This window comes from Aptenodytes patagonicus, chromosome 7 (genome assembly GCF_965638725.1).
Source record: "Aptenodytes patagonicus chromosome 7, bAptPat1.pri.cur, whole genome shotgun sequence".
Taxonomy (NCBI): domain Eukaryota; kingdom Metazoa; phylum Chordata; class Aves; order Sphenisciformes; family Spheniscidae; genus Aptenodytes; species Aptenodytes patagonicus.
Window position 1 is genome coordinate 20387819 of NC_134955.1, and position 25881 is coordinate 20413699.

At 41.0% G+C, this 25881-nt stretch overlaps 1 protein-coding gene across 6 annotated transcripts in view; it reads right to left on the minus strand.

The window, feature by feature from the left end:
* TSPAN4 (tetraspanin 4) overlaps positions 1–25881 on the minus strand; it is a 496491-nt gene that overhangs the window by 297035 nt on the left and 173575 nt on the right. For 4 of the 6 annotated variants that reach the window (XM_076344250.1, XM_076344249.1, XM_076344246.1 and 1 more), the window contains one exon: positions 24173–24254. Coding sequence is in view for 2 of the 6 variants with exons in the window: in XM_076344246.1 (XP_076200361.1) it covers positions 24173–24254 (82 nt within the window). In the remaining 4 variants the exon portion in view is untranslated. Of the gene's footprint in view, positions 1–24172; positions 24255–25881 lie in introns of those variants that run through there. The other 2 variants (XM_076344248.1, XM_076344244.1) reach the window with 1 other exon arrangement.

A 25881-nucleotide genomic window follows, 5' to 3' on the forward strand; every position in this document is an offset into this window, starting at 1 on the left:
CCGGGACAGCTGACCCCAAGTGACCAAAGGGATATCCCACACCCCATGATGTCATGCTCAGCAATAAAAGCTCAGGGAAAGGAAGATGAAGGAGGGTCATTTGCTGTTACGGTGTTCATCTTCCCAAGTAAGCATTATGCTTGCTGAGGCCTGCCTGCCTACAAGAAGTGGCTAAACAGCTGCCTGCTGATGGGAAGTAGTCAATAAATTCCTTATTTTACTTTGCTTGCACACAGAGCTTTGCTTCACTTTTTAAACTGATTTTTTTTTCACTTTTGCTCTTCCAATTCTCTCCCCCACCCTGCTGGGGGGGCAGCGGGCAGTGAGCAATCGGTTGATGGGTGTTTAGTTGCTGGCCAGGGTCAATCCACCACACGTTCCCACTGTGTAGTATATGTAATTGGACTTCAATAAAAAAATATACATTTAATTGACTGGATTTTCTCTAGTAATAAAAGATCATGGACACACACACACACACAAATTTATTTAAAATATTCCCACTAATCTGCTCATTCTTTCCATCTGCTTTTCTTACTGTGAATGTTGCACCTCTTGTTTTACTTCCTACTATGAGTTGGTGGTTTGTTTTAATACTATGAACCTGGTTCAAATCGATTGATTTTCATTGCTGGATGCTACAGTGAGACTATGAAATCTCCTTTATTTCTCTTTTTAGTGCTTATATATAGCTGGAAATTACTTTATTTTTAGCTCTCTTTCATTTATATTATTCTACTTTCTATTCAAAGGCTATGCTACATAGTTTGAGTTGAAACACAAAAAGAGGAAAGTTTCCATTTTTTCAGCTCAACCAATGAAATAAGAAGAAATGAAAACATTTGTTTTAGGCAAAGGAATAAGGAAATCTCATCCACATCCCAGTCTCACAGATCACTCCTCATTACATCAAAGGGAGTTTTCCCATTGGTCTTAAACTTGCTGCTGCTATTTTAACCAGATACAATTTTCCCTTTTCCTTTTTCAGAAGTGCCTTCAATGTACGATTTTCAGAAACAAGTACAGCAGTAATATGTCTCTCTATTCTTCATGTACAGTTTCAAACAGTTTACAGAGTTCAACTTTCAAAACTGCTACTTCCTTTGCCTTGGAAAATTGGGTCTCATTAAAAAGATGTTAGCCAAGCGCCAAAATAGCTAGAATTTTTTTTTTTTTTAAAAAGTCTTATCTTCAAGGCCCTCAATGACATTTAAGTTTGTTAATTCCACAAAAGGTCTACCTGCAACTTTACATACTGCAGTAACTTCATAAAACTGATCCTAAGAGATTTGGAAACCCAGCATTAACAATTACAATTCACATAGCTCATTCAAAAATTTTATGCAGTGAGAATGTTTTCATTATTTTTAAACTGTCTTTATAATGACTGGCCCATGGCAGCCTGAGACTGAAATTTTATTTCCAACTCACATTTTCCCTCCCATAAAAGGTGCCTGCAAATGTATTGGCCAAGTTGCTCATTAGAACTCAGCTCCTGTATCATAACAGGGTTTAACGAACAAACAGAATTGAATCGGTGTTTCAGCGTTTTAATACCAAAATAAAAAACAGGAATAAAAATAGATTTAATGGTAACTCTGTGTACTACCTTATACAAAAGTATTAAGCCAACTGGAGCAGACTTCCTACTGTAGTTATATAGCCATATAAGACCACTGGGGAAAGCTAAAAATTAAAGCAGCAAGGCCAGTTAGTAGAGCAGAGTCAGCTGGATGAACTTGCCATGCATTACATGGGTTTAACCTCCATGAAGTCAGCAGGTAAGAGTCAGAAGTGACCCCAAAAAGTCACTCCAGTATTACTTACCAGTGTTATTTTTGTCACTTGCCTGTTCCTACGTAAGCGCTATCTCTTGGCTATGATGAAATTCTGGCACATCCATTTGCAGCTTCCCCTGTTCCTGCCAACGCTCTGCACCTCTGAGTGGATTCAGAGGCAGAACGTAAGACTGAGACAATCTCGTCCCGATGTTGAACATTCAGTGCTGCAATTCCAGTAATAAAACTGCTGAAGTGTTAAGCCACTTCCATGATCTTCTATTAACCTAATGCAAGGTCCTGTAATGACTTGATCCGCACCAGCCACCTCAAATCCTTGCTGAAGAACAGGGAGACTTCTTCCCAGGGAAAACAAATTTGGTTTGTTCATCATTTGTTGATGTATGGGTGAATAAGAACAAAGATATTCAGCAGCGTTTCTCTCAGCCATAATGTAAGAAGGGGCTGAAAAGTGAAAACATGCAATGCGAAAAAGTCAATCATGCAAGGCACTTATGAGTGCCATAGTCATCCTTCCTCAGTGTAAAGTATTCTTGCTGTTGCCCCTGTGTTAGAAGCATTCAATCTTGAGAGAAAGAGATATATTTATTTTTTTAATTTTTTTTTTTTTTAAGAGTAGAAGTGGAAGGACAAAATATTTGTGCAGGACATAAACATATTTTGGATGAAAATGAAAGACATCCCTTGTAATCAGGAACAGAGAAGAGCTCAGTAACTAAGCTGATGCAAATGAAGTAAGTTTTCTCTGAAAATTCCCTCTTTACACATATTCTTAAGGTTTTATCGTTCTCCCACAGGAGATGAGTAAATCCTGCTGACTTCTGTGGAGGAAGGCCAAAGTTTGCAGTAGTTAAGATAGCTGCACTTTGTTCCCTAGGAATATGAAACTGTCACTCTTTAGAAAAGCTGCATTCAAAATGAGTAATCAGAAGTGCAGAAGTCCTGGTTATCGTCCCATAACATTAAATACAGTGAAATCACAGCACAGTCATGTATTACACACTACAGAGCCTGACATTTTCATTGCTAATGTCACCTACAGCTTAAGGCTTTTTTCTCCATAAATCAAGCAGGATTTTTTTTTTCCTCCCTTCAAAAAGAAGTGCAAGGGCTATATTTCACAAAACAATGCCATAGTTGTCACACACTAACCACATTCATTTAATAAAAAAGAGAAGATTCTTTGGTCCATAAGCAAAAGCTGATCCTGAGCCACATGAATCTCCCCTCTCAATAACAACTTTGTGCTTATTTGCCTCTTTTTCTGGGCTGGGATTTCTTTTTACTTCTAGAATACTGCTAGTTTTAAGAAAACCAAACAAGACCAAAAAACCCAAACAAACAAACACCCAAACCAACAAACACCTGATTAATCCTGAAAAACTTTATTTGCCCCTTAATTTCAGATCTCTTTTTATTTCTGTTTTTTTTTTCTTTAAAATAAATTGTTAAACAAAACTGATGACTAGCTGAGGAACTGTTTCTTTTCCCCAAAGCAAGCAAAGAGTGATTAAGGTGTAATGAATCCCAGATGACACTATCTCTATTAGACTCCTCCATGTATCAATAAGCTTGGGTTTACAAGGCATGGAGGTGTTTTCACATTTCAGTCCAATTCTGGCAGATCTTTCCACAGATCTTTCTTTACCTTTGTCATTGCACTAAAATCACTGGATTTTTAGCCAATGCTAAGACATACAGCAGAGCAGACAATGAACTATAACTCTCTAGAAAATGAACATTAAAATAAATATTGACAGAGGAGGAAAGGGCAGAGTACAGGGATTCCTCAGAAACATTTGCTGAACGGAAAGGAGTAAAATGGCTCAGAAGATACCTTCGTCCAAGAATCCTTGATCTCTCATGTGTCTGCGTTACACTCAGTTAGGACACAGGTCTGGACAATTCATTTACTGTTTCCTCTGGCATAGCCTTCATGTGTGCTTATGGTTTGAAGAGGATTGCCCAGCTGCTGTAAGGCATTTGGGTGACTCTCCAGACAAATAGCATGTTTCAAGGATTAAAGCACTAGACTGTATCCTCTCAAACCATTGCTCATTTGGTGACTGCACATTGCCTCATTGCTTTTGTTCTCTTTACCCATTTTTGACCATCTTAATAGTGTTTCAAAAAACAGACAGTGTGAGTCTCCTGTCATCTAACTTCTGATGTCCAGTCTAAGCTTTTCCCCGCTATTCCCCTTCCTCTTGTCAGCACTGAGAAATAAGCACCTTTCAGACAATTCATCTGCTCTGTTCTTGATACTGTCTGTAAGAGAAGAGAGATAACATCCAAGCGGTATAGAATAGAATAGACTACTTCAGTTGGAAGGGACCTACAATGATCATCTAGTCCAACTGCCTGACCAATTCAGGGCTGACCAAAAGTTAAAGCATATTATTAAAGGCATTGTCCAAATGCCTCTTAAACACTGACAGGCTTGGGGCATTGACCACCTCTCTAGGAAGCCTGTTCCAGTGTTTGACCACCCTCTCTGTAAGGAAATGCTTCCTAATGTCCAGGGTAAACCTCCCCTGACGCAGCTTTGAACCATTCCCATGCGTCCTGTCACTGGATACCAGGAAGAGCTCAGGACCTCAGCACCTCCCTCTCCACTTCCCCTCCTCAGGAAGCTGTAGAGAGCAATGAGGTCACCCATCAGCCTCCTGTTCTCCAAACTAGACAAACGCAAAGTCCTTAGCCGCTGCTCATAGGACATTCCTTCCAGCCCTTTCACCAGCTTTGTGGCCCTCCTCTGGACACATTCAAGGACCTTCACATCCTTCTTAAATTGTGAGGCCCAGAACTGCACACAGCACTCAAGGTGAGGCTGCACCAATGCTGAATACAGTGGGATAATCACCTCTTTTGACCGGCTGGTTGTACTGCGTTTGATGCACCCCAGGATGTGGTTTGCCCTCTTGGCTGCCAGGGCACACTGTTGACTCATATTGAGCCTGCTGCCATCCAGTACCCCCAGATCCCTTCCCGCAGGGCTGCTCTCCAGCCACTCCTCTCCCAATTTATACTTGTGCCCAGCATTATTCCGTCCTAGGTGCAGAATCTGGCATATGAACTTGTTAAATTTCATCCCAGTAATCATAGCCCAATGCTCCAATCTACCCAGATCCCTCTGCAAGGCCTCTTGTCCCTCAAGAGAGTGAACAGCACCTCCCAGTTTGGTATCATCAGCAAACTTGCTAGTGGTGCATTCAAGTCCTGCATCCAGATCATTGATAAATATATTGAACAGAACCAGCCCTAGAATTGAATCCTGAGGAACACCGCTGGTGGCTGGTCGCTAGCCAGATGTAGCCCCATTCACTACAACCCTTTGAGCTCTGCCCTTCAGCCAGTTCTTCACCCAGCACACCATGAACCCACTCATCCCACAGTTGGACAACCTGTCCAGAAGGATGCTGTGAGGGACAGTATCAAAAGCCTTAATAAAATCCAGAAAAATTACATCTACCACCTCCCCTTCATCCATTAGGTGGGTGACCTTATCATAGAAGGATATCAAATTAGTTAAACAGGACTTTCCCTTTGTGAACCCACGTTGACTGTGCATGATGATTGCATTATTCTTTAAATGCCTTTCAACAGTATGCAGTATAATCTTCTCCATAATTTTTCCAGGAACTGAGGTTAGACTAACAGGTCTGTAGTTCCCTGGGTCTTCCCTCATGCCCTTTTTGTACATTGGAATAACATTGGCTAGCTTCCAGTCAGCAGGGACCTCCCCAGACTCCCAAGACCTATGGTAGATGATCGAGAGGGGTTCTACCATAACATCCGCTAGCTCCTTCAGTACTCTGGGATGAATCCCATCAGGCCCCATGGACTTGTGAACATTCAGCTGATACAGCTGGTCCCTTACAATTTCAGTGTCCACAAATGGAAAGTCACTGTTCCCACACTCGTGGTCCCCCAACTCAGGGGACTGGGCAGCCCAAGGTCTATCAGTATTATTAAAGACTGAGGCAAAGAATGCATTGAATGCCTCCACTTTTTCTTCATCCCTATTAGTCATGTGACCATCTTCAACAAGTATCAGTCCACTGTTTTCTTTAGATCTCCTCTTGCTATTAACATACTTAGAAGAGCCCTTCTTGTTATCCGAAACAACACTGGCCAGTTTCAACTCTAATTGAGCTTTGGCCTTTCGTGTCTTCTCCCTGCATACACGAACCACAGCTCTGTAATCTTCCTGCAAAGCCTGACCTCGCCTTCCAGAGATCATACAATTTCTTCTTCCTCTTGAGTTCCGTGAGGAGTTCCCTGTTCAGCCAAGCTGGTCTTCTGCCCTGCTTGCTTGGCTTTCAACACAGGGGAATTGCCTGCTCCTGTGCTTCTAAAAGGTGGTTCTTAAAGGCTGATCAGCAGTCATGGACTCCTAAGCCCTCAAAAGCAGATTCCCAGAGTACTCTGCTAAATAGCTCCTTGAATAGCTTAAAGTTCGCTCTCCTGAAGTCCAGGGTAGCAACTCTGCTGTCCTTTTTTCTTATTACATTGAAAATTTTAAACTCAACCATTTCATGATCACTGTGGCCAAGACAGCCACCTACCATCACATTCCCCACGAGTCCTTCTCTATTCACAAATAGCAAGTCTAGGAGGGCATCTTTCCTAGTTGGCTCACTAAGTACCTGTGACAAGAAGTTATCTCCCACAAACTTCAAGAATTTCCAAGACCTGCTCGTCACAGCTGTATGATGTTCCCAGTTGACATCTGGGAAGTTGAAATCTCCCATAAGGACAAGGGCTATCAATCCAGAAATTTCTCCTAATTGCCTATAAGTAAGCACTCATCAGTGCTTACATCCTGGCTGGGCGATCGGTAGTAGACACCCACTACAACATCTCCTTTGTTTTCCATCCCCTTAATCCTCAACTGGAGGCTCTCAACCACATCATCACTAACTGTAAGGGCTGTACAATCAAACCTCTCCCTTACATATAGTGCGACACCTCCACCTCACCTGCCCTGCCTATCCCTCCTGAACAAGGTGCTTGCTTACTTTGGCAGAGGCTATACAGATGGCTCAGATGAATTCCATCCTGTTGAACCAGAAACAAAAGATCTTTGTTCAAAATCATGCAGGCATCCAGAAAATCATAGCATTAGATTTCAATTGCATTTACTCACTTTGTGAGTGCCTTAATCTGCTCACAAAATGAGATCTCTGAAGCAAAGCTCTTCCATAACTGTATGTCTGTACAGTCCCTAGTACAATAGTGTCTAGCACAGTTGGGAGCTACAGCTGCCTTTATAATCTGCAGGATCAAAGGCTAAAGAGTTGACAGATTCTTATATAGACTCAAGAACACAGTGAGATGTGTTCATTCTAGAGATCACATAGGTTTAACAGAAGAAAAGGATGGCTTCTTATCTTATTAGCATTATTCCAAATACCCAAACTGTCTTTAGTGTCTATGCTGGGAGAGAAAATACGGTTTGCAGAAGCATCATCTATTTACTTAGCCACCTCCCTCACCTACACCCTACCTACCAACATAGGTCATCTCCTGCAGCTGCATCCCCAGATTTTAGTCCCTATACAACAGGAATGGTTCTTCAACATGGCACAGTAAGAGCTACTAGTGAGGACCCATACCACCAGGAGCCAATACAGCCTTTTATCACAAACCTTCTACCCAAACCCATTCTCAGAGAAATGGGTAGAAACACCAAATATTTTAGCTTTTTTTTTCTTTTTTTTTTTTTTTTAATTGTTGCAGTGAATCTACTACTGATTTGTGGTGGCTATCCCATGCCTTGTAAACATTTACCAACCCTAACAGGAAACCAGAAGAAGAATGCACAACCACTTTTTACACCACCTCACACAATCCTCGTTCAAGCACACACCCATGTATCACAAATTAATAGCTCTTTCCCTCTTTCTCTCGTCCTGTACTGTTAGCCTATTAACAACAAACCCACTTTGTATGTCCTATATCCACATCAAAACTGGAACGAGCTGCCATGCTTAGGAAGATGTACAACACACTAAACAGTAAAGCAAACTAAAACCCATAGATTATAATCTGATCCTGACATTGAATTTGCTAGGGTGTAATCTCCATCAGAAGGAAGATCAAAGTGGCAGCATACAGGATTGGAGTCTTACTTTTTACGTAAATCTACTTCATGAAGGGTCTTTTATATCCATATTTTAAGTCCTATTTCACTTTTTCAGCGTCACCTGCACCCACAATGATGCTGCATTTAAATTTCCAACTTGCAAGACAGGGTTTGAAAAACACCTTCCCCCATAGCGTGTAGGAGGTTTTTCCTGCTGAAAACAGAGGAATGTATCAAAATCAAAACATAATCTAAACTTCCACCGAACACTGCTTTTTTTCACCATTTCTCTCCCTTTGTATTTGTCTGCTTTGTTTTGACTTTTTAATTAAAATCTAATCTTGTAAAATGTCATTTTTAAAGCATTATCGGAATTCGAAATGGAACCACCTGCATTGCAAGTAATTACTCCTTATTTACACTCAGGGATATCACTGGGGACAAGACCCCCCAGGAAGCACACACTGGTGCGCAGTCACTGTCCTCAGTGCAGCTATGTAGTGGCCAGTCTGGCTTTTTGTAAGTAAACCTCTCATTTTGTCGTAGAAGTAAGTACTTCGAGGAATGCGATTGGCAGAATTAGCACGCTTGCATGATTTTTTTGAGGCAGATTGTGACTGTTTAGTCAGCTCCTGCCCAAGTTTTGGCTAAACACACAGCTCATGCGAAGGCCTGGCGCATGCTGGGTCAAAGCAAGAGCAACATGCCCACCAGACACAGCGCACAGGAAGAGATAAGGGCCATTCTGCAGCTGTTCTTACCTGCAGTGTGCTATCCCCTGCAGCCATCATCTCCTGTATCTCTGCAAAGAAACTGCCTGGCAGTTTCTTCAAAATCCCCTAACTGATGGAAACAGTACAAACCCAGCTTCTAAGCTGGGAGGTATAAATGTGTCAGCTTACCCAAAAAGCTTTTGATGCAGATCCAACACAGCAGCCAGACTGCTAAGGCTTTTTAAAACAAACAAAAAACAAAAACAAAACAAAAAAAAGCCCACAAACCAAAAAAAACCCCCAAACAAACAAAAACCCCCAAACCCTCTAAAAAACCAACCAACAAACAAAAAACAAAAAAACAAACCCAAAACAAAACAAAAAAAACCCCACCAAACCCAAAACTGAAACTTTGACCATGTTTCTGCCTGTTCTGGCTCAACAAGTTAATGAACCTCTCCAAACTTGTGGGGTTTTCATTCTAATACTCAAAGCACTACGTGAAGACTACAAGAGAGAATATTATATCTCAACACATTATATCTTTCTCAACACTCATCACTATTTTTTTCTCAAACTAAATTGGAAACACCCTCGAATAGGATCAGCATTTGAACTGAAACATGCTATGAAATGTAGAAGGAGGTTTTCACAGGGAAAAAGAGGAATGTGATCAGTTAAAATTCATTACTCTACATCTTGTAAGATATTTGTTTCAACATCTAGGTTGTAAGTCCTCCCTGTAGCAAAGTCACCTTTATGGATGCCATTATTTTACCTTAGGAGATAAAAATAACCTTGCCACACAAAGGCCACTCCTCTGCATCATTCAAATACGTGTATCTGACTTTTGGGCTCCACTGAAGCCTCAAGCCTCAGCAAATCTGGTGTTCATTTTGTTCAAAGTTAATGCCACGTGTCTGACAGTTGGTAAATTGAGTCTCTCTTGTTTCCTGGGCAGAACTTCTCACTTGTTATCTTTCAGTGCCCTGAAAAAGATTGCTTTCAAAATTGCACTCGTCAAGTCAACCAGTTCACTTCTGAACAATCTCTAGAACGTGCGCCTTCTGAGTCGATGCATTTTCATTCATTCATTTAGGGCACCTTGAGAATCAATGCAATGAAAGAAAACGCTGGTAGCCCACTCCCACAGATGATGGTAACTCATAACGCAATAGAATTGTGTAAGCATTTAGTATGTATACATACATGCATTTAAACATATGTATATGGCTATGTGCCTATAAACACCTATGGCCATTATTACCACTTGCAGACCAGGTGTTAGCAAATCTGAAATTAAATCAGACAACTAGGTGAAGCGTAATAGAGCAGTCAGTGAGATAACTGGATGGCATTTCTGTTGCCAAGCCAAGGATTTACATGGCAGCTTCTGCACCATCCAGAATACCGAGCACAACGGGACATGAGGCAAATGCAAGAGCTGGTACCTGCCGGTACTTCATTAGGCCTGATGGATTCTGTCATTACAGTCTAAAGCCTACAGTGGAAGATGTAAGTTAAAAAGCAAAATTAAAAGCAACCACCCACCACCCCAAAACTTCCCCCCCTACCCCACCATTATTCTCTCAGAAATATAAACTCTTAGAAAAGTATGATTTTTCCTTAAGTCTAGTAAGAAGTCTTATACTTTCAAGATACTGATTTTTGGGGGAAAAAAAAAGTAAAAATCTGCCCTTCAATTCTTCCTAAAACTGACACAGCACTCAATCTGATTTGACAGACACTCAAGCGTTCAACCATGTTCATAAAAATAAGTGCCTGTTTTTGTGCTCTGTTAGGGAAGTACAAGTTTAAACAACAATTCAAGGTTAAGAAATGGCATATACAGCTTCGCTGAAACCCAGATCTGAAGCCACAGGGATATCAAAATTGTCTAGAGACTGAGCAACAGTAAGTCAAGTGAGCAGTTAGCTTGTGGAGGGTACATGAGAGACTGACAAAACCTGTAGGAAGCTTTATTTACTCCTTCAGTGAGCCTAACTATGCCCAAATGCCTCGCCATACCAACAACTGTAGGTAGACAGGGATGAACAGGAGACACACCCTGGGAGGGATCTAAAACCCACTCCAAGCAAGAGGTAGGAATTAATACTATACACAGAGAGAGCAACTCTGCAGCTGTGTCCAAGGAAAAGAACTAATCAGCCAGAATGTGCTATCTAGAACTGTATTTCCCTTCATATTCAGGGCTTTCCCAAGAGGAAGCTAATACTGGACAGGAGACCAGCATTTGCAAGGAAACATAATGCAACAAGTCATTAACCATTAGCAAATGTAGTTTTCTTGTTAGTAAATTAGATATAACAGCAGATTACTTGCTCTTCGCAGTCCCGCCTTGAGAGGCATTTTACATGGGGAAGGGTCTTAACTTGCTCAGCCATGTTCAAATTCAGGCTTCACCAGGCCTCCTGGAGACATTTACTGCAAAGCATCTTTGTACTTGGTGCGTTCTTCACAGCACTAGGAGATGCTGGAGATCTTCCCACTTGGAAAGCAATTCTTCTAAATTGGAAAGAAGGCACAACACCTTCCCATCATGCTGTCATATTGGAGTTTGAACTCTTTTTGACACTAGTTTGTGTCAAAAAGGAAAAAAAAAAAGCAAATTGACAGCTTCTGCAAAGCTTGGGAACTTTCTTTGAACTCAATTAATCTAGTTTATAAACTATCCCATAACACCGTCTGACACGCAGCAAAGAACAGAGATTCTCAAAAGGAAAGTGGTTGCTGCCAAAGTTGGCCTTTGCTCCTCTTCCTTAGAGGCACAAGAGAGTATGGAAAAAAAAAAATAATACACCCAGAAACCATAAGGGATATGAGGGACCACTGTACTCAAGGTTTCTAAGAAATGAACATCATGTTTCCACAGCCTGCTTTTCTATAGGAATAAAGATACGTATATATACACATGCATAAATACAAATATATTATGAAAAGAGTATGCTATCTTATACAAATTTTTGCATAATGCTTACTTGACTACAAATACAGCTGTAAGGTGTCTTGACTTTTTTCCAGACGTGATATCAAACTGATTAAAAACTTGGTTTTGTCACAATTAGCTCTACCGTAGACTTCCCACAGAATAAGGAGACAGTGAGAATACTTGGACTTCTCCCTGTTCAGAATGACTGATCTTGATGAGTACATTCAAAGGTTTTTGTGTCCTTATACTAATAAATGTATTTCTGCTAATGTGCATCTAACAACTTGCCCCAAAAAGATTTTAAAGGAGGTGGTTCAGCTGGTAATAGCAGCTCCATGGATTACACATTACCTTTGCTGATTTCATTGTCCACATGCACTAGGTGAGATGAGACAATCTGCACCCTCCTATACATGCTGTATCCTCTATACCTTAGACAGCGCAAGAGAGCTCTCCCATGGCTGGAAAGACTTCCTAGCAGTGAAAGTCTTCCCTTCCATGACCTTTTCTGTGTTAAGGAATGAAGGCATGGTATGAACATAGCCAACATTAAACACTCCCTGCTAAATAATCTGGTCATCCTTTTCTCTCTTTCCAAAGGAGAGCTATTCCCCTCCTTCAGCTTTGCTGGCAGGCCACTTCATTTTGACCTTGGCAATAAATACTTCTAAAATTATGGAGATTACCCATTGTGGTCAGGAGATAAACATTATTATTTATGTGTTTGGCAAGAGAGGGGACAGAGAATCAGTGACCAACCAACATATGTTAATGTCTGTGAGGACATTTCAATTTAAGCCCAAGGACTTTGAGATGTACATCAAGGGACATGGCTAACATCTGTCATGAGAATCTCCATTTGTCTATCCCTCCACATTTGTAACAGAACTATACAATGGCAAAAACGCTCCTACTTAGCAAGACCTTGTTACTCAAAGTGCTTTGGAGAATACTTTATACACATGGAAAGCTTCATAACATGCTTGCAGTCTATTCTCTATATTTAGGTTTGAATATTGCATCTTCTGCAGGAATACTACCAAAACAAAAAAACAAACAAACAAACAAACAAAAAAAAAAGAGGTCAGCAACTGTTAAGCAGAATTTCATTTGCTGTCATTTATCATACCAGGCTGCTTTTCAAAATGCAATATGAAATCAAGCTTGTTGAAATTCATCCATGACAAAAGCCTATTTCCTGTATCTGCTTCAGTTTTATAGTGACATGCCTGCCCTTATTAGATTTAGTACCTGCTGAAGTCAAAAGAAACTTAAAGAAATTCAAAATGGCAAAGATGATCTAAATCTTTGCCACATACATGTCCAGAAATTCTAACTAAGGGCTGACTAAACACCAAAAACCAGGACAACCCTTCATCTCAGATAAAGTAGCTTTCACTTGCATACTATCAAAATTTTAAAAAACACTGTTACCTGAAGCTTCCTTCAGTCCTTCAGGAAGTTTCTATTAAACTATAAAGCAATAGATAAAATTTGGCAAAATTAGCCAAAAAAAGCACCCTGTAACTCAGACACTAGAAGCATTATTCAGTTGATGTGAAGGAATTGCATAGATTTAACCTCAAACTAAATTTGAAACAGCTCTGTAACAACAGAAAGACATGTTGAGACTGAGCCCGTAAACAGACCTTGCATCTTCCAAAACAATTAGAAACAGCATCTCCGCACTTTCAGAAATTTAGCTTAAATTATTAAAGGTTAGGCTTAAAAGTTAGGCTTAAATTATTAAATTAATAGAAATGCAGTATGCACTTGCACTATAGAAAGGACTTCCAGAATGCTAACTTGCTTTTATAATTCCACTGGCAGGAGATAACTAGCTTGTGAATTCATGATACGGAGTATGTTACTTGCTCTTGGCCTACCTTTAGTGCCCTCATACTGATAACTCTTAAGACCATTTTCAGACTGAGAGGAGCTTTCATGACTGTGATACTCAACATGAAGAGCAGGGGGTGGTGGGTAAATTAAAGTTTAGCTACAATTTACCAGCCATATCAGGAGCTGGTATAAAATTGCATCACTCTATTAAGGCTGTAGTTCCACATAATTATTTTTACTGACAGCACATGTGATTTAAGAGGGCTAACTCTCCCCCCCTGCAGTAAAACTATGCTCTCTTCACAGCAGAGTCCATTGCCACCTTACTTAAGCTGATTCAGCTACTTGCATTGCCATGCTCTAAATTAGAGCTGTGAAATCAGGCAGCTAAAATAATGCAAACATAAATAAATGAAACTTTAATGAAGCTATGGTAACTTCCACCAGTTTTGAATCTGACCCTGTGTTTTTCATGAACTGTAACTACTTCTTGATTTCAGGAATTTGTGTTTCTGTCATTTGGGTCTAAACAATGACTGCAGCAAGACAGCAACATCTAAACAGACCACCACGTTCATCAGCTGGTCACTGGGTGCAAAGTGTTGGGAGTTATTTTGGTCAGTGCTATAGTCTAATATATGTATCATATTCCCCCCTTAGCATAAATGATAGGTGAGGGTGAACTCACATCTATTTGCGGGCAGTTAGTTTTAACCATTTCCTATCCAGCCAAACAGTCCTGGACGAGGGAGACCTTTTGAAACAATCATAACCAAATAAGGATTAACTAATTTTTGTTGACCCCAGAAAAGGGAGCAATATCAAGCTCTTGGGGCTGACCTGAAGCCAAGACCTTCAGTGAGAGACTAAGTGCTCTATTTTTGACCTGGAGTCAAAGCACATCCTCTGAGAACTGACCACAGGCATTTGCACACAGACAAGTCAGGTCAGCTCTTGGCTAACTAAAAGATGCTGGTTTACCAGAACTGCAGGCAACAAATTGAAAGCAGGCAGAATATCAAGAACATAAGGAAGCGGTGGTCCAACACACCAAAGAACACAAGGCTGTTCATGAGCTCCATGCAAAGGAAAGACTTTTTTGATGGAGAAACAACTGTGCACACTGCCCAGGGGAAGGGGCAGGTGCCACGTGCTCAGGCAAGCTGAAGGTTATCCCTAGCTCTTGTTTATTCAGTAGATATTTGCCTTTGGTATCTTTTCCCATTCCTATCAGAAATAGCTGAGCTATCTCACCAAATTTCTGCAAAGCTTCATCCAGACAATGATAAAACTGTAAGGTCCTTAGATGAATGATACCACAGAGGTGAACAGCATTTATTTTTTTTCAGTTCTAAATATTGCTACTCTGCCCATGGCCTTGGCTGCAGCACAGCTGAGGGCTGCCCCCTTCCTTTGGGGACCTTGGAGAGAGCTGTGGGAGCTGCTTTTGGGGTTTTTTTGGGCTGAGACTCTACTATTTGGCCACCAGCTGAGCTACAGCATCAATCCTGGAGTGACAGCAGAGCTCACGCATTTGGCAGTTAGACAGGCACAAATAATTCACAGACCAGTGGGTGGCTGTGACAGTCGGCAACCTCTGAGTGATGAATGCCAAGTTCTCTGCTGAAGCGAACTGGGACAGTGTGGCAGGGAAGCCAGCAGAGCTCCAGCTCTGAAGAGCAGGGAGCCCGGCCTATCCAAAGTCACTGAGCAATTCCTGTGTATTAACAACTACTCATTTCAATTTCATCAGGATCTTGCAGCCTCTCCTTGCATTTTCTCCTCTATTTCCACTCCCTTTACTTCTGTTTTTCTCTCCCTTAGTACTCTTCCCTTGCCTTTTTCCAGTCTTTTCCATTAGACATGTCTCATCCCCTCATGTCTTGCTTCATGTGACGCGCTGACCTCCTCTTCTCATTTTCTGAGCCAAATATCCTTGTCTGACTTAAGAGATGTTTCCACATTTAAACTCTACTGTTATGAAAGAGATGGAGGCAAAGGGTGGGAGTTTTGTGGAGTCAGCACACAGATACACAGTGCAGTGTTTCAATCTGTGGTACACATTTTTAGATGAAGAGTTGAGAAAATTGTTTGCTTCTGCTAGTTTAAATAAAATTAAAGGGCACAATTCTGAACCTGACTCATTACTGGGAATGCTCTCTGAGCTACTTTAAGCAAGCAGTGAGGTACAGAAGCAATGTCAACTGTAATCACTGTAGGTCCTGGTATGCTTAGAAATTAATCAAAGTAGCTACTGCAGAATAAATACTTTCAAGTGGTTTCAAGAGTTCAATTTCTACATAGACACTCTTACTCCAGAACAAGTGTCCTCATAGGGGATTATATCTATCTATATAATTAACCTAAAATAGTTTATCCTAGAAAAAGTCCAGGAGTAGACAGATCTTAGGATTTGGCTGATCACACAGAGAAAACTTTCCAATCAAATTCACTTTCCCTACAGCTTTGCTCATTTTGTTTCAACTTCATTTCAAGTCTTTACTGCCTACTTAGGTAGGCTTCCACTACAATCTGTGATCTTACAGAAGAAACCAGAGAAGGAAAAGTATCCACTGCACTGGGGAGAAATAGGAATAGGCAGGGCCATAAAAAGAATACAGTATTTCCTCCTCTGGTAACCAGGCATAACAGTTTGTGGGTTGAAACCAGAGGAAGATATCTCATTACACCAGGCAAGGACCTAATGAACATAGCTGTGACTTGGTGCTGCTAGACACCAGGCAAGCAGAAGACAGGGTATGTATCGTTGAAAGGGCATGCTCCAGGATAACATTAATTTAACATCTCTTTTTTTCTGAGTTGGCCAGCCAACAATACTATGAGCTGAATTGAAGGAGACAGGCCTGGAGCTTGTTTCAAATCTCTTGGAATAGATAAGGGTCTTTGAATTGAAAGAACTGTGGATCAGGACTTTAGTGTGGCTCCTGTCCCTCACTGTGAGTCTACACCCAACAGCCAAGAAGAAAAAACAGAAGTTCTGCCTCTTTACTACCTTGCTCCCTCCTCTCTGTGCCTGGTGAAGTCCTGGCCAAACTGAGGCGGGAAAAAGCTTACCTGCTACTGTAACAGAAGGAAAACATCATATCTCGTGCTTATAAAACCCTATTACTTTGAACACCATTGAGAAGTTAAAGCTGCCAATAACTGCCATTTGCTTTTAAAGAGGGGTGCAGGCTGGGCTTCATAGTGAAGAGAGGAAGAACAAGTTACAGTGCTAACCACCTTGCATGGCTTGTTTCTACCACAGAGTGTGCTTTATGCAAACTTCTCTGCTTACAGCATAGAGCTCTTTTTCTTCCCTTAGCTTTTCCTGAACTCCAGCAAAGACTCTCCACCATTGCAACCTCCTCAGGTTATGCTGGCAGAGCTCCAGCTAGCAAACACGTGAAGGTCCAAAGTAGTCTCTCTCGGCCCCTTTGCTTAAAGGAAAATGTTTTCATGACCTGTCCATTAACTGTAGAGTTAAGCAGAAAAAATGCAGCAGTGACAACACCAATCAGGTTGCGCAATTCACCCAGCTTTCCAAAAGCTCACCAAGTATGGAAGCAGAAGATGCATAAAAAGCAGAGGCTAGAGATTTTTTCTGAAACAGATGTTCTGTGTACTGCAATCCCACTTAACTGCCTTTGGTAACATAGGCCATGCCTGAAAACTGGTCACCTCATGTCCTGGTTTCGGCAGGGATAGAGTTAATTTCCTTCCTAGTAGCTGGTACAGTGCTGTGTTTTGGATTTAGGGTGAGAACAATGTTGATAACACACCATGTTTTAGTTGTTGTTAGGTAGTGTTTACACTAGTCAAGGACTTTTCAGCTTCCCATGCTCTACCGACTGAGAAGGCTGGAGGTGCACAAGAAGCTGGGAGGGGGCACAGCCAGGACAGCTGACCCAAACTGGCCACAGGGACATTCCATACCATGTGACATCATGCTCAGTATATAAAGCTGGGGGAAGAAGAAGGAAGGGGGGGATGTTTGGAGTGAAGGCATTTGTCTTCCCAAGTAACCATTACGCGTGATGGAGCCCTGCTTTCCTGGAGATGGCTGAACACCTGCCTGCCCATGGAAGTAGTGAATGAATTCCTTGTTTTGCTTTGCTTGCATGTGCGGCTTTTGCTTTTATTAAACTGTCTTTATCTCAACCCACGACTTTTTCTAACTTGTGCTCTTCCGATTCTCTCCCCCATCCCACCGGGTCGGGGGGGGGAGTGAGCGAGCAGCTGCGTGGTGCTCAGTTGCCGACTGAGGTTAAACCACGATACCTCAGAAATGCCAGTATTTTCCAGATGTGTCAGATGTATTATACCCATTAGCATCACCTTCATAACCATATTTCTTGGGGGTCTCCAAGGAGTTTAAAGACCAGCTTGTATCTACACTAGTGAAGTAGGGCAAAGCCAGCTCAGACAGAAGTCCTCCTTTTAGTACTCTCCACGTTGTATCTTTGCAGCCAAATATTTTCAAAAGAGCCCTTTACTCAAATTTTCAGAGAAGCTCTGGTCTACCACTTAGGCAGCTGAAGAGGGGAAGAGCAGTTTATAAATGTGCTTGGAGCTCTGCTGCTCCTGAGACAGAATCATAGAATCATAGAATCATTAAGGTTGGAAAAGACCTCTAAGATCATTGAGTCCAACCGTCGACCCAACACCACCATGTCCCTAAGCAAAAGGTCACCAAAGGTCAGACTTTTTCAGTACCCAAGGGACATGCAGCATCCTAAGGACCTGGAAGACAGGGCCACCCATTTAAGGAATTAGGAACTAACTGAGCTGGTAATTTTTGCCTCGTTCTTCTAGAGCCATAAAATACACCCTAAATCAGAAAGCAAATATTCAGTACCATCTCTGACCATATGAAGTTGTTCCTGTTTTCAGTCTCTTTATCCACTCCAAGCCAATCTTGTCACCATTGCTTTCAGAAGCCTGATTTTATCTTATTATCACTGCTGCTACAAGACAGCTTGACTGCAACAAACATGTTTGTAATGAAATCAGTTGACCCAGAAAAGAAGTGCTAACACCAGTCTGGATTAAAAAACAAATACAAGTAAACGCTCTGACTGTAGGCAGTCCATGCTAAAGTGTTGGAGCGATACAGGGACTGATCTATAAAAGGAGACTGGAAGCAAGGTCCCCTGGTTCTGAGCTTATGCCAGGTTCCTAAGCTTTCCTAAATTTTCCACAATTTTAAGCATGTAAGTGACCTACTTAAGATAAAGTAATTAAAATAAGCAAAAGCACAATTATCTTTGCTTCAAGAAGGTCTAAAGTTTCCTATATTTTTTTCTGAAAAAGCAGAGGCTTTCTTGGATGTTGTATATTATTAAGATAAATCAATTTATTTTTGCAGAGCTCAGTTTTAGACTCCTTTTAGAACGGTGGATATTCATTTACTGACACAAAACATGCTTAATAATATATGCCTGCTCTACTTCCTTGTTTCACTTACCTTACAGTTTTCTCTAATATGAAGAAAGCTCCTTCATAAAGGGATGGGGGTTTTGGGTGCCAAGCCCAAGATTTACAGGACTCCAAAAACACTATAACAGCACATCTCTTCATCCAGGCTTCTATTAATCACATGCTTTTCATCTTTGACTCAAAATGGCAACGCAAAGTAAAATAGTGTGCTCACACACAGAAAACTGCAAATCCACTCTCAATTGGTTTTCTTTGCTTCTGATCTGACTCTGAGCTTTCTCCTAGCCACTCAAAAAACCCATCCTACTTATAGTGCCTCCCAAAGATCATAATCAAATCAAATATTTAACTTGGATTCCCAAATGGAGAGCATGTACGCATGCATGAAGGTGGAATCAGGAAATCATGAAGCACTGCAGAGAGGACTGGACACCAGAATACCATTACAAAAACACCCCAAAGCCATTAAATTTAAGAGATTTCAGCTGATGTCATGCATGTCTGGACTGGCTGAAGAAGAAACAAGTTCAGTTTAAAAGATGACCATATAAAAATGGCTCTTACTTCTCCAGGTAAATGGACTCCTTGTTAATGTATTATAGTTACCATTATAGTTCACATTACCAACACTACACATCCATCAGCAACAACAGTGGGTATTTTAAACTATATCTGTCCTACTGTTTACAGCTAAGTCTTCTCTGGGAGCAGGAACCCAACTTCACTCCAGTGCGTTCCTTCCCTGCAGTGCCTGTTCACGCTGACTGCAGATGCTGGGATGTTGGCAGTGTCAGAGGAAGACAAAGCTCAACCTGAATTTCACATTTGAGAGGTAGGTGTGCAGGGCTTAAAACTGCTTTGTAGGACTGAGGTGTAAGCATCTTACCACAGAGGGTCTGGGATACTGTTTGTAATCAAATCTGTATCTCCTGAGTACCATTTTGTCCCAACCATGAGCCCAGATTTCTCCTTTACTGCAGAGCTGACACTCCAGTTCATGAGTTCACATTTCATAGCAAAAAAGTAATGAAAGGAGCTCCTGCATTTCCTGTTTAACATTTCAGCCTTCTCAAGGGTAATAAAACAAAATCTCCCTACAACAACAGATAAGTCAGACAAATAAAATGTCAAACTACTTTAGAAATAAGCTAGTCAAGATAATAGAATAAATCTCTTGGGTAGCCATTAATTGCATTCTTTTATGCATTTGGCAAAGATGCTTCTAGAGGACATATGATAGCTAATACAAAAGGATGTGCTATTTTTGTATCTCTACTTTAAAATGAATTTAGTGCTGACAAAAAGATACCCGATTAATATCTGGGGAACCTAAAACCTTCTCTATGTCCTTAGAAGGAATGATACCACTGACAGTTCTATTAACAAACCAAAACAGAGGCTGCACAGTCGGACAGAGGGAGCCCCGTGCTGAAACTTCAGGGCAGGGATCCTCATCCTGGTTCTCCTACCAGCCAGGGCAAACTTGTTTCTCTGTTACATACCTGCAATGTGAGGTTAATCATACTTCACGAAACACTGAGATCTATCAGTGCACAGCTCGTTGCAAGAGCTCTGTATTTTTATTACCACCAAATTCCCTAGCTGCACCCATAACATAAAGGGAATAAAAACTCCGTATCAACCAAATAAGCAGCTAAGTTGTGAGTAAAACAGCAATACGGGATACAGCCATATTTATTTGCTTGCATTGCTTCGTGCAAAACAAAGATGACAGTAAAAGCCCATAGTAATAGTTACTCAACATCACAAAACAAGAACATATCAGTGAGACTTAACTTCTCCTATTATGCTCTCCAAATGATTTGCCATTGTCACCATAATACAGCATGAAAAATACTGCACTCCTCAGCCTCTATTTTTGATTAACCAGGTGCTCTGGGAATTTCTGTCTATCTCTAATCATAATTAAAAGTTGTTATTCCCATTTTCAATGTGGCTTACTGGCAATTAAAACTATTTGGAAAGAAACAACTTTTATTTTTTCCATATAAATTATTTACTTGTTTTTAAAAATAAAGTAGACCTGTTAGGTTAAAAAGCTAATTTTGATCCCTTCTTCTGCCTAGATGTTATTAATGAAGTCTCCTCATCTCCCAGTGGCTCTCACAAGAGCTGAAGAAATTCAGCATCTCTCAGAAGGTGAGTGAGACCTTTGGAGAAGATTGCAATATGACAATGAAAGCTCTTGCAGCAAGCCCTGTCTCTGGCCTGAGAGCACAGTGCTACGCAAAGCTCCAGCTTATGAGCTGTCTGAGGAAGGAATTTTTAAGGACTGTCTGGCACAGTATGGTTCTTTCCTTGACTGAGGTGCACACAGATGAGCAGAGAGAAACTCTTGGTTTGCAAATCTTTTCCGTGGGCTCAGATTCCTGGCCCTCTGCTTTCACAGTTTGGTCTAAAATCGAGGTTTCACCTTCATGACTTTTGTTGCCATTTATACTTGGAAAAGGGCTTCTCAAAGTGAGATTTTTCACTTCTTATTGATTACAGCTGTCAAAGGAGCCAGTAGGTTTTCTCCATCCTGTCAGCTCCAAGGTATTTCGCATGGCAAACCAGTCTCCCTGTCAGTAGTGAGGCAAGAAGCAGGAAGAGCTGAAGAAAAACAAAAACTGGTGGGGAAAGCAAAGCATTACTCCCCTCCACAATGACTTCACTCCTACCATCAGGCACGTGGGCAAAAAGTCTTCTCATGGCACAAACATCATTTTAAATCCCTCAGAGTCTACCACCTTACAGCTTATGGTCTAGACTCCTTGTCTGTGTATAAGTACTGCACAGACACAGGCAGACATTTCCCTCCCTTTCTGCCAGTGAAAGGAAGACGACGGTGTGCCATTTTTCCACCGCTCCATCTCCTTGTCTGTACAGCAGAAGTGACCGTTTTGGCTTAATCTCACCTCCCAGTGATGCTGCACTTGAGATGACAATCCATACTGCCTGATTTCAATGGTGAAATACTACTTGGGAGATTCACGCTTCTTTCGTATAATTTAAAGTACAAACACTTACTATATCCATAATCAAATACATTCACTATCAGCCCAAACAGATGCTCCCAGCACTTATTCACCGTGTTTCACTAGAAGCCCTTACACCACAGAAAAAGAGTGTTTGTCCTTAGTCTGTAAAGACAATCTTAGAGACTCAAAATCAAAATTTTCTGCAGAGAAACAGATTTTGTTTGGTTTTTTCCTCCACACTTTATACAGCAGTACTGTGCACAACGCTGTAAGGATGAGGGAGTAAACATGGCCCTAAGAGCTGTATCCTCTAAATTATACAGTGACGCTGTGTGAATATTTACAGTAACAAAGCAAACAAAGAAGCCTCCTACTCTTCTCCAATCCTTGCCTATTGGAAACTCTGCTTGAGTTAAATACATAATCACACAAAACCAACAAAATCGTCAGTGGCAATGCAGAAAATTGGGTCAGTCCAGCTGCTGAAAGGCTGTGTTTGGTGCATCTCCTTGGCCTAAACCTATAATTCAGTTTGAGAATTGAAAGCAAAGTTGCTCAAGTTTTGACACAGTAATTCAGAAAACAAAACAAACCCCTAGGCCGATTACAGACTCTATTAGGTGGTAAATTATGGCCACCCTACCAAATTAACCTGCTCCATTTAACTGTAAAACCTACGTGGACAGAATAGCCCTTCTGAGGGGCCTGTAATAACAACAGATATTTTAGTCTTCACAGACAACACAAAGGGTGAAAAAGTGACAGAGTTATTTTCTAGCATAAATCACTAAGCTTTGATTGATTCAATTCAATGGACTTAGGATAATGTTAACTATATAGCACAGATCTTAATCCCGGTTGTAACTAAAATGGAAGTCATAGATACATATAAAAGCAAAGCAAATACCTTTTCCTGCAAAGAACCAGAGAGCTAGGAGCTGGAGGAGAAGGGTCACTGAAAACCAAGCAACATAAAAATTCCTGATAGACACCAGCTTTTGAGAGTATGAGAATACCCGAGTCAAAAGTTAATACCAATTAACACCAGATGCCCGACTTCAATTCCGCTTCACACCACAGACCTTGGTCAAATCCTCAGTTTGCATGTGCTGCAGAAGTCCACAGACCTACACGGATTTAAATAATGACCTGCAACTCCCAGTTAAAAGGCACACCATGCAGTGGTGATTGTTTTTCTGAGTGTCTCCAGTAGCTTGTCAACAGTGAGTGCTTGCTATTTGCTATCGTGGATTTTTGTTTCAACTGCAAACCAGAAATTATTTTTCTTTCCAGATTTCTGACAAAATCTGACTTCCAACTGGAGGTTGGGGCTGGTCACTATGTCCACTGTAACTGTTTAAAGGAGGCCAAAATAAGAAGTATTTAAGATAAATAAAAGAAAGGGGGAAGACTAACCCTCCATTTAAAAGCTTCACCATTTCAGATCCACCCACTTGGAAGTTATTACACTGTTTTACTTTTAGCTTTATTCTTCCAGAAGATTCAGAAATATTTTTCACTACAGGGCTTTAGAGGGGACTGAACATAAACTCCAATGTATCATCCTCTTCCTTTCTCCCCACTTCAGGGGCTGCGCTCTGTGACATTATCTGAAATATATCTTGGTGTCAGTCATTTGTTGCTGGGTGATCAACTACATACTTACAGCAACTATGCCAAATTGCAGCACCTCTTTTTTAATCTGTTTATTTGTCCTTCCCTTACCACGGTGTGTTCTTCAACACCTCTACCGTTTCTATAACATGATTGGAAGGACTGGGCTGTTTTTTTCCCTATTCAAAATACATAGACTGTACACAAAAGATGCAGGTTCAAGGCGGAAAGAATGAAGATGGAAAGATTTCATGCATGACTTCGGTAGACAGGATTTCTTTTTTTTTTTAATTATTTTTTCTTAAACAGTGAAGTCTCATAATATATCAGCCTTCACCATAAATGGAAAAAATTGATCTGGCTTAGAAAGAACAGAGCTGCTCTCTGTATTCAGGTAAACAGTACCCACGTCACTTGAAGTTAGATTAGTTTGACAGTAATACTAAGAAAAAAAAGAGGATCCTAGGATAACAATTCAATGCCCACTTCAGTCCCCTCACCCAAAGGGCTCAGCACAATGTCTTTCCAGGCCATCCCACTCTGAGGGAAACAAGGAAACACAATCCACATGAGCAGTAAGCAACATCTCTGTTACCAGCCTGATCCATTATATTAATTATAATAGCTTCTGCAGATTGTCTTTTCTACTCTTTAAAAAGCCATTCACTGAGGCCTTAAGTTCAAATGCAATTATCCATTCAGAACTTTATTTTAGATCAATAAATTGATCACAGCCATTCACATACCTGATGCAGGAATGGGAGCTCAGAGCACCTGACGTGATCCCAGTTGACAAAGTGGCCTCTCCACAACCAGCAAACCAGGGACCTGCAAAACGGGAGCCTCTGTGTCAAAAGCCACATATCTTTTGCAAAATGCAAGGAAAACAACTCTCCCTAACCATGTCTTTCAGGAAGGACAAAAGAGACCCCCTCATTAACTAGACTAAAATCACTGGATTGAAACCTAATAGAGAAAAACCTGGCAAGGTATAAGAAGTTTTCATTAGTGTGACTGTAAAGGGATGGTGCATGAAACCCATAGCTTGGCTCATGAAGTCATCAGAATGACAACACCCGCCAACAGTCACAGGAGCAGAGCATGGGGGAGACATCACGTTCTCAAGCTGGTGGGATCAAACTCTTCACTCTCAATAGGACTTAAGCTCCTTTCTTCCACGGGCACTTCTGAACATCCCACACAGCATGTTTCCACTTAGGCCCATGTTCAAGCACTTAATTCAAATAGGGTAGCATTATCAGCTTCTTTGCATAATCTGAATCACATTAAACACTGGATCAGATATGAGCACTTCACAGACTTGAGACTCAAAAAAGATACATACATAAATTCTACACATCCAGAATATGTAATATATAAATCCATTATTTTTTTGGGAAAAAAGTTTGTTGAAGAACAGAAAATACAAGAAACTAATACTGCCAAGTTAATCTAAAGAAAAATCAAAAATCAGTTTCCTAAAATCAAAATGTTTTCATAAAACACTGAGCATTAGAATCTCTTTATTACCTAATATTTTGGCTTTTTAGAAAGTTATGCTTTTGATCTTTTTCTCTATAATCACAAAGACTGATTTTTTAATTTCTATTTTAAAATAAAAGCTGAGATCTTCCCAAAATCTCATGCATGCAGAAATTGGAGGGTTTTTAATAAACTAAAAATAAAAAATTAAAAAAAATTGATAGAACAGCAAAAGGTGCCATTAGTGGGACCATACTGTACAAAAGAATGAGATGACTGCACATAGCACTGGAGGAGACAAGACAGCAGGAAAATTAAACCTCCATCCCAGGTCAGGTCATGGCCCACATGATGCTCTGTATTAAAACTTATCTTCACAGAATCACAGACCAGTTGAGGTTGGAAGGGACCTCTGGAGGTCATCTGGTCCAACCACCCTGTTCAAGCAGGGCCACCTAGAGCCAGTTGCCCAGGATTGTGTCCAGACAGCTTTTAAAGATCTCCAAGGATGGAGACTCCATAGCCTCTCTGGGCAACCTGTGCCAGTGCTCAGTCATCCTCACAGCAAAAGTGTTTCCTGATGTTCAGACAGAACCTCCTATGTCTCAGTTTGTGCCCATTGCCTCTTGTCCTGTCACTGGGCACCACTAAAAAAAGCCTGGCTCCAATCTTATTTGCACCCTCCCTGCAGGTATTTATATACATTGATAGGATCCCCCTTGAACCTTCTCTTCTTAAAGCTGAATAGTCCCAGCTCTCTCAGCCTTTCCTCATGTGAGAGATACTCGAGTCCCTTAATCATCTTTGTGGCCCTTCACATTTGTCACGATAAGACTTACATACAAATGCATACTGCTTCTAAACCACACAAGAAGTCTTCTCAAAGCCCACAGGGCACTTGGCAGGTGCTGATGTTAGATCCTGTTCCAATGCAAACTGCCTGGGAATCAACACTCTGCCAGCTTACTACCAG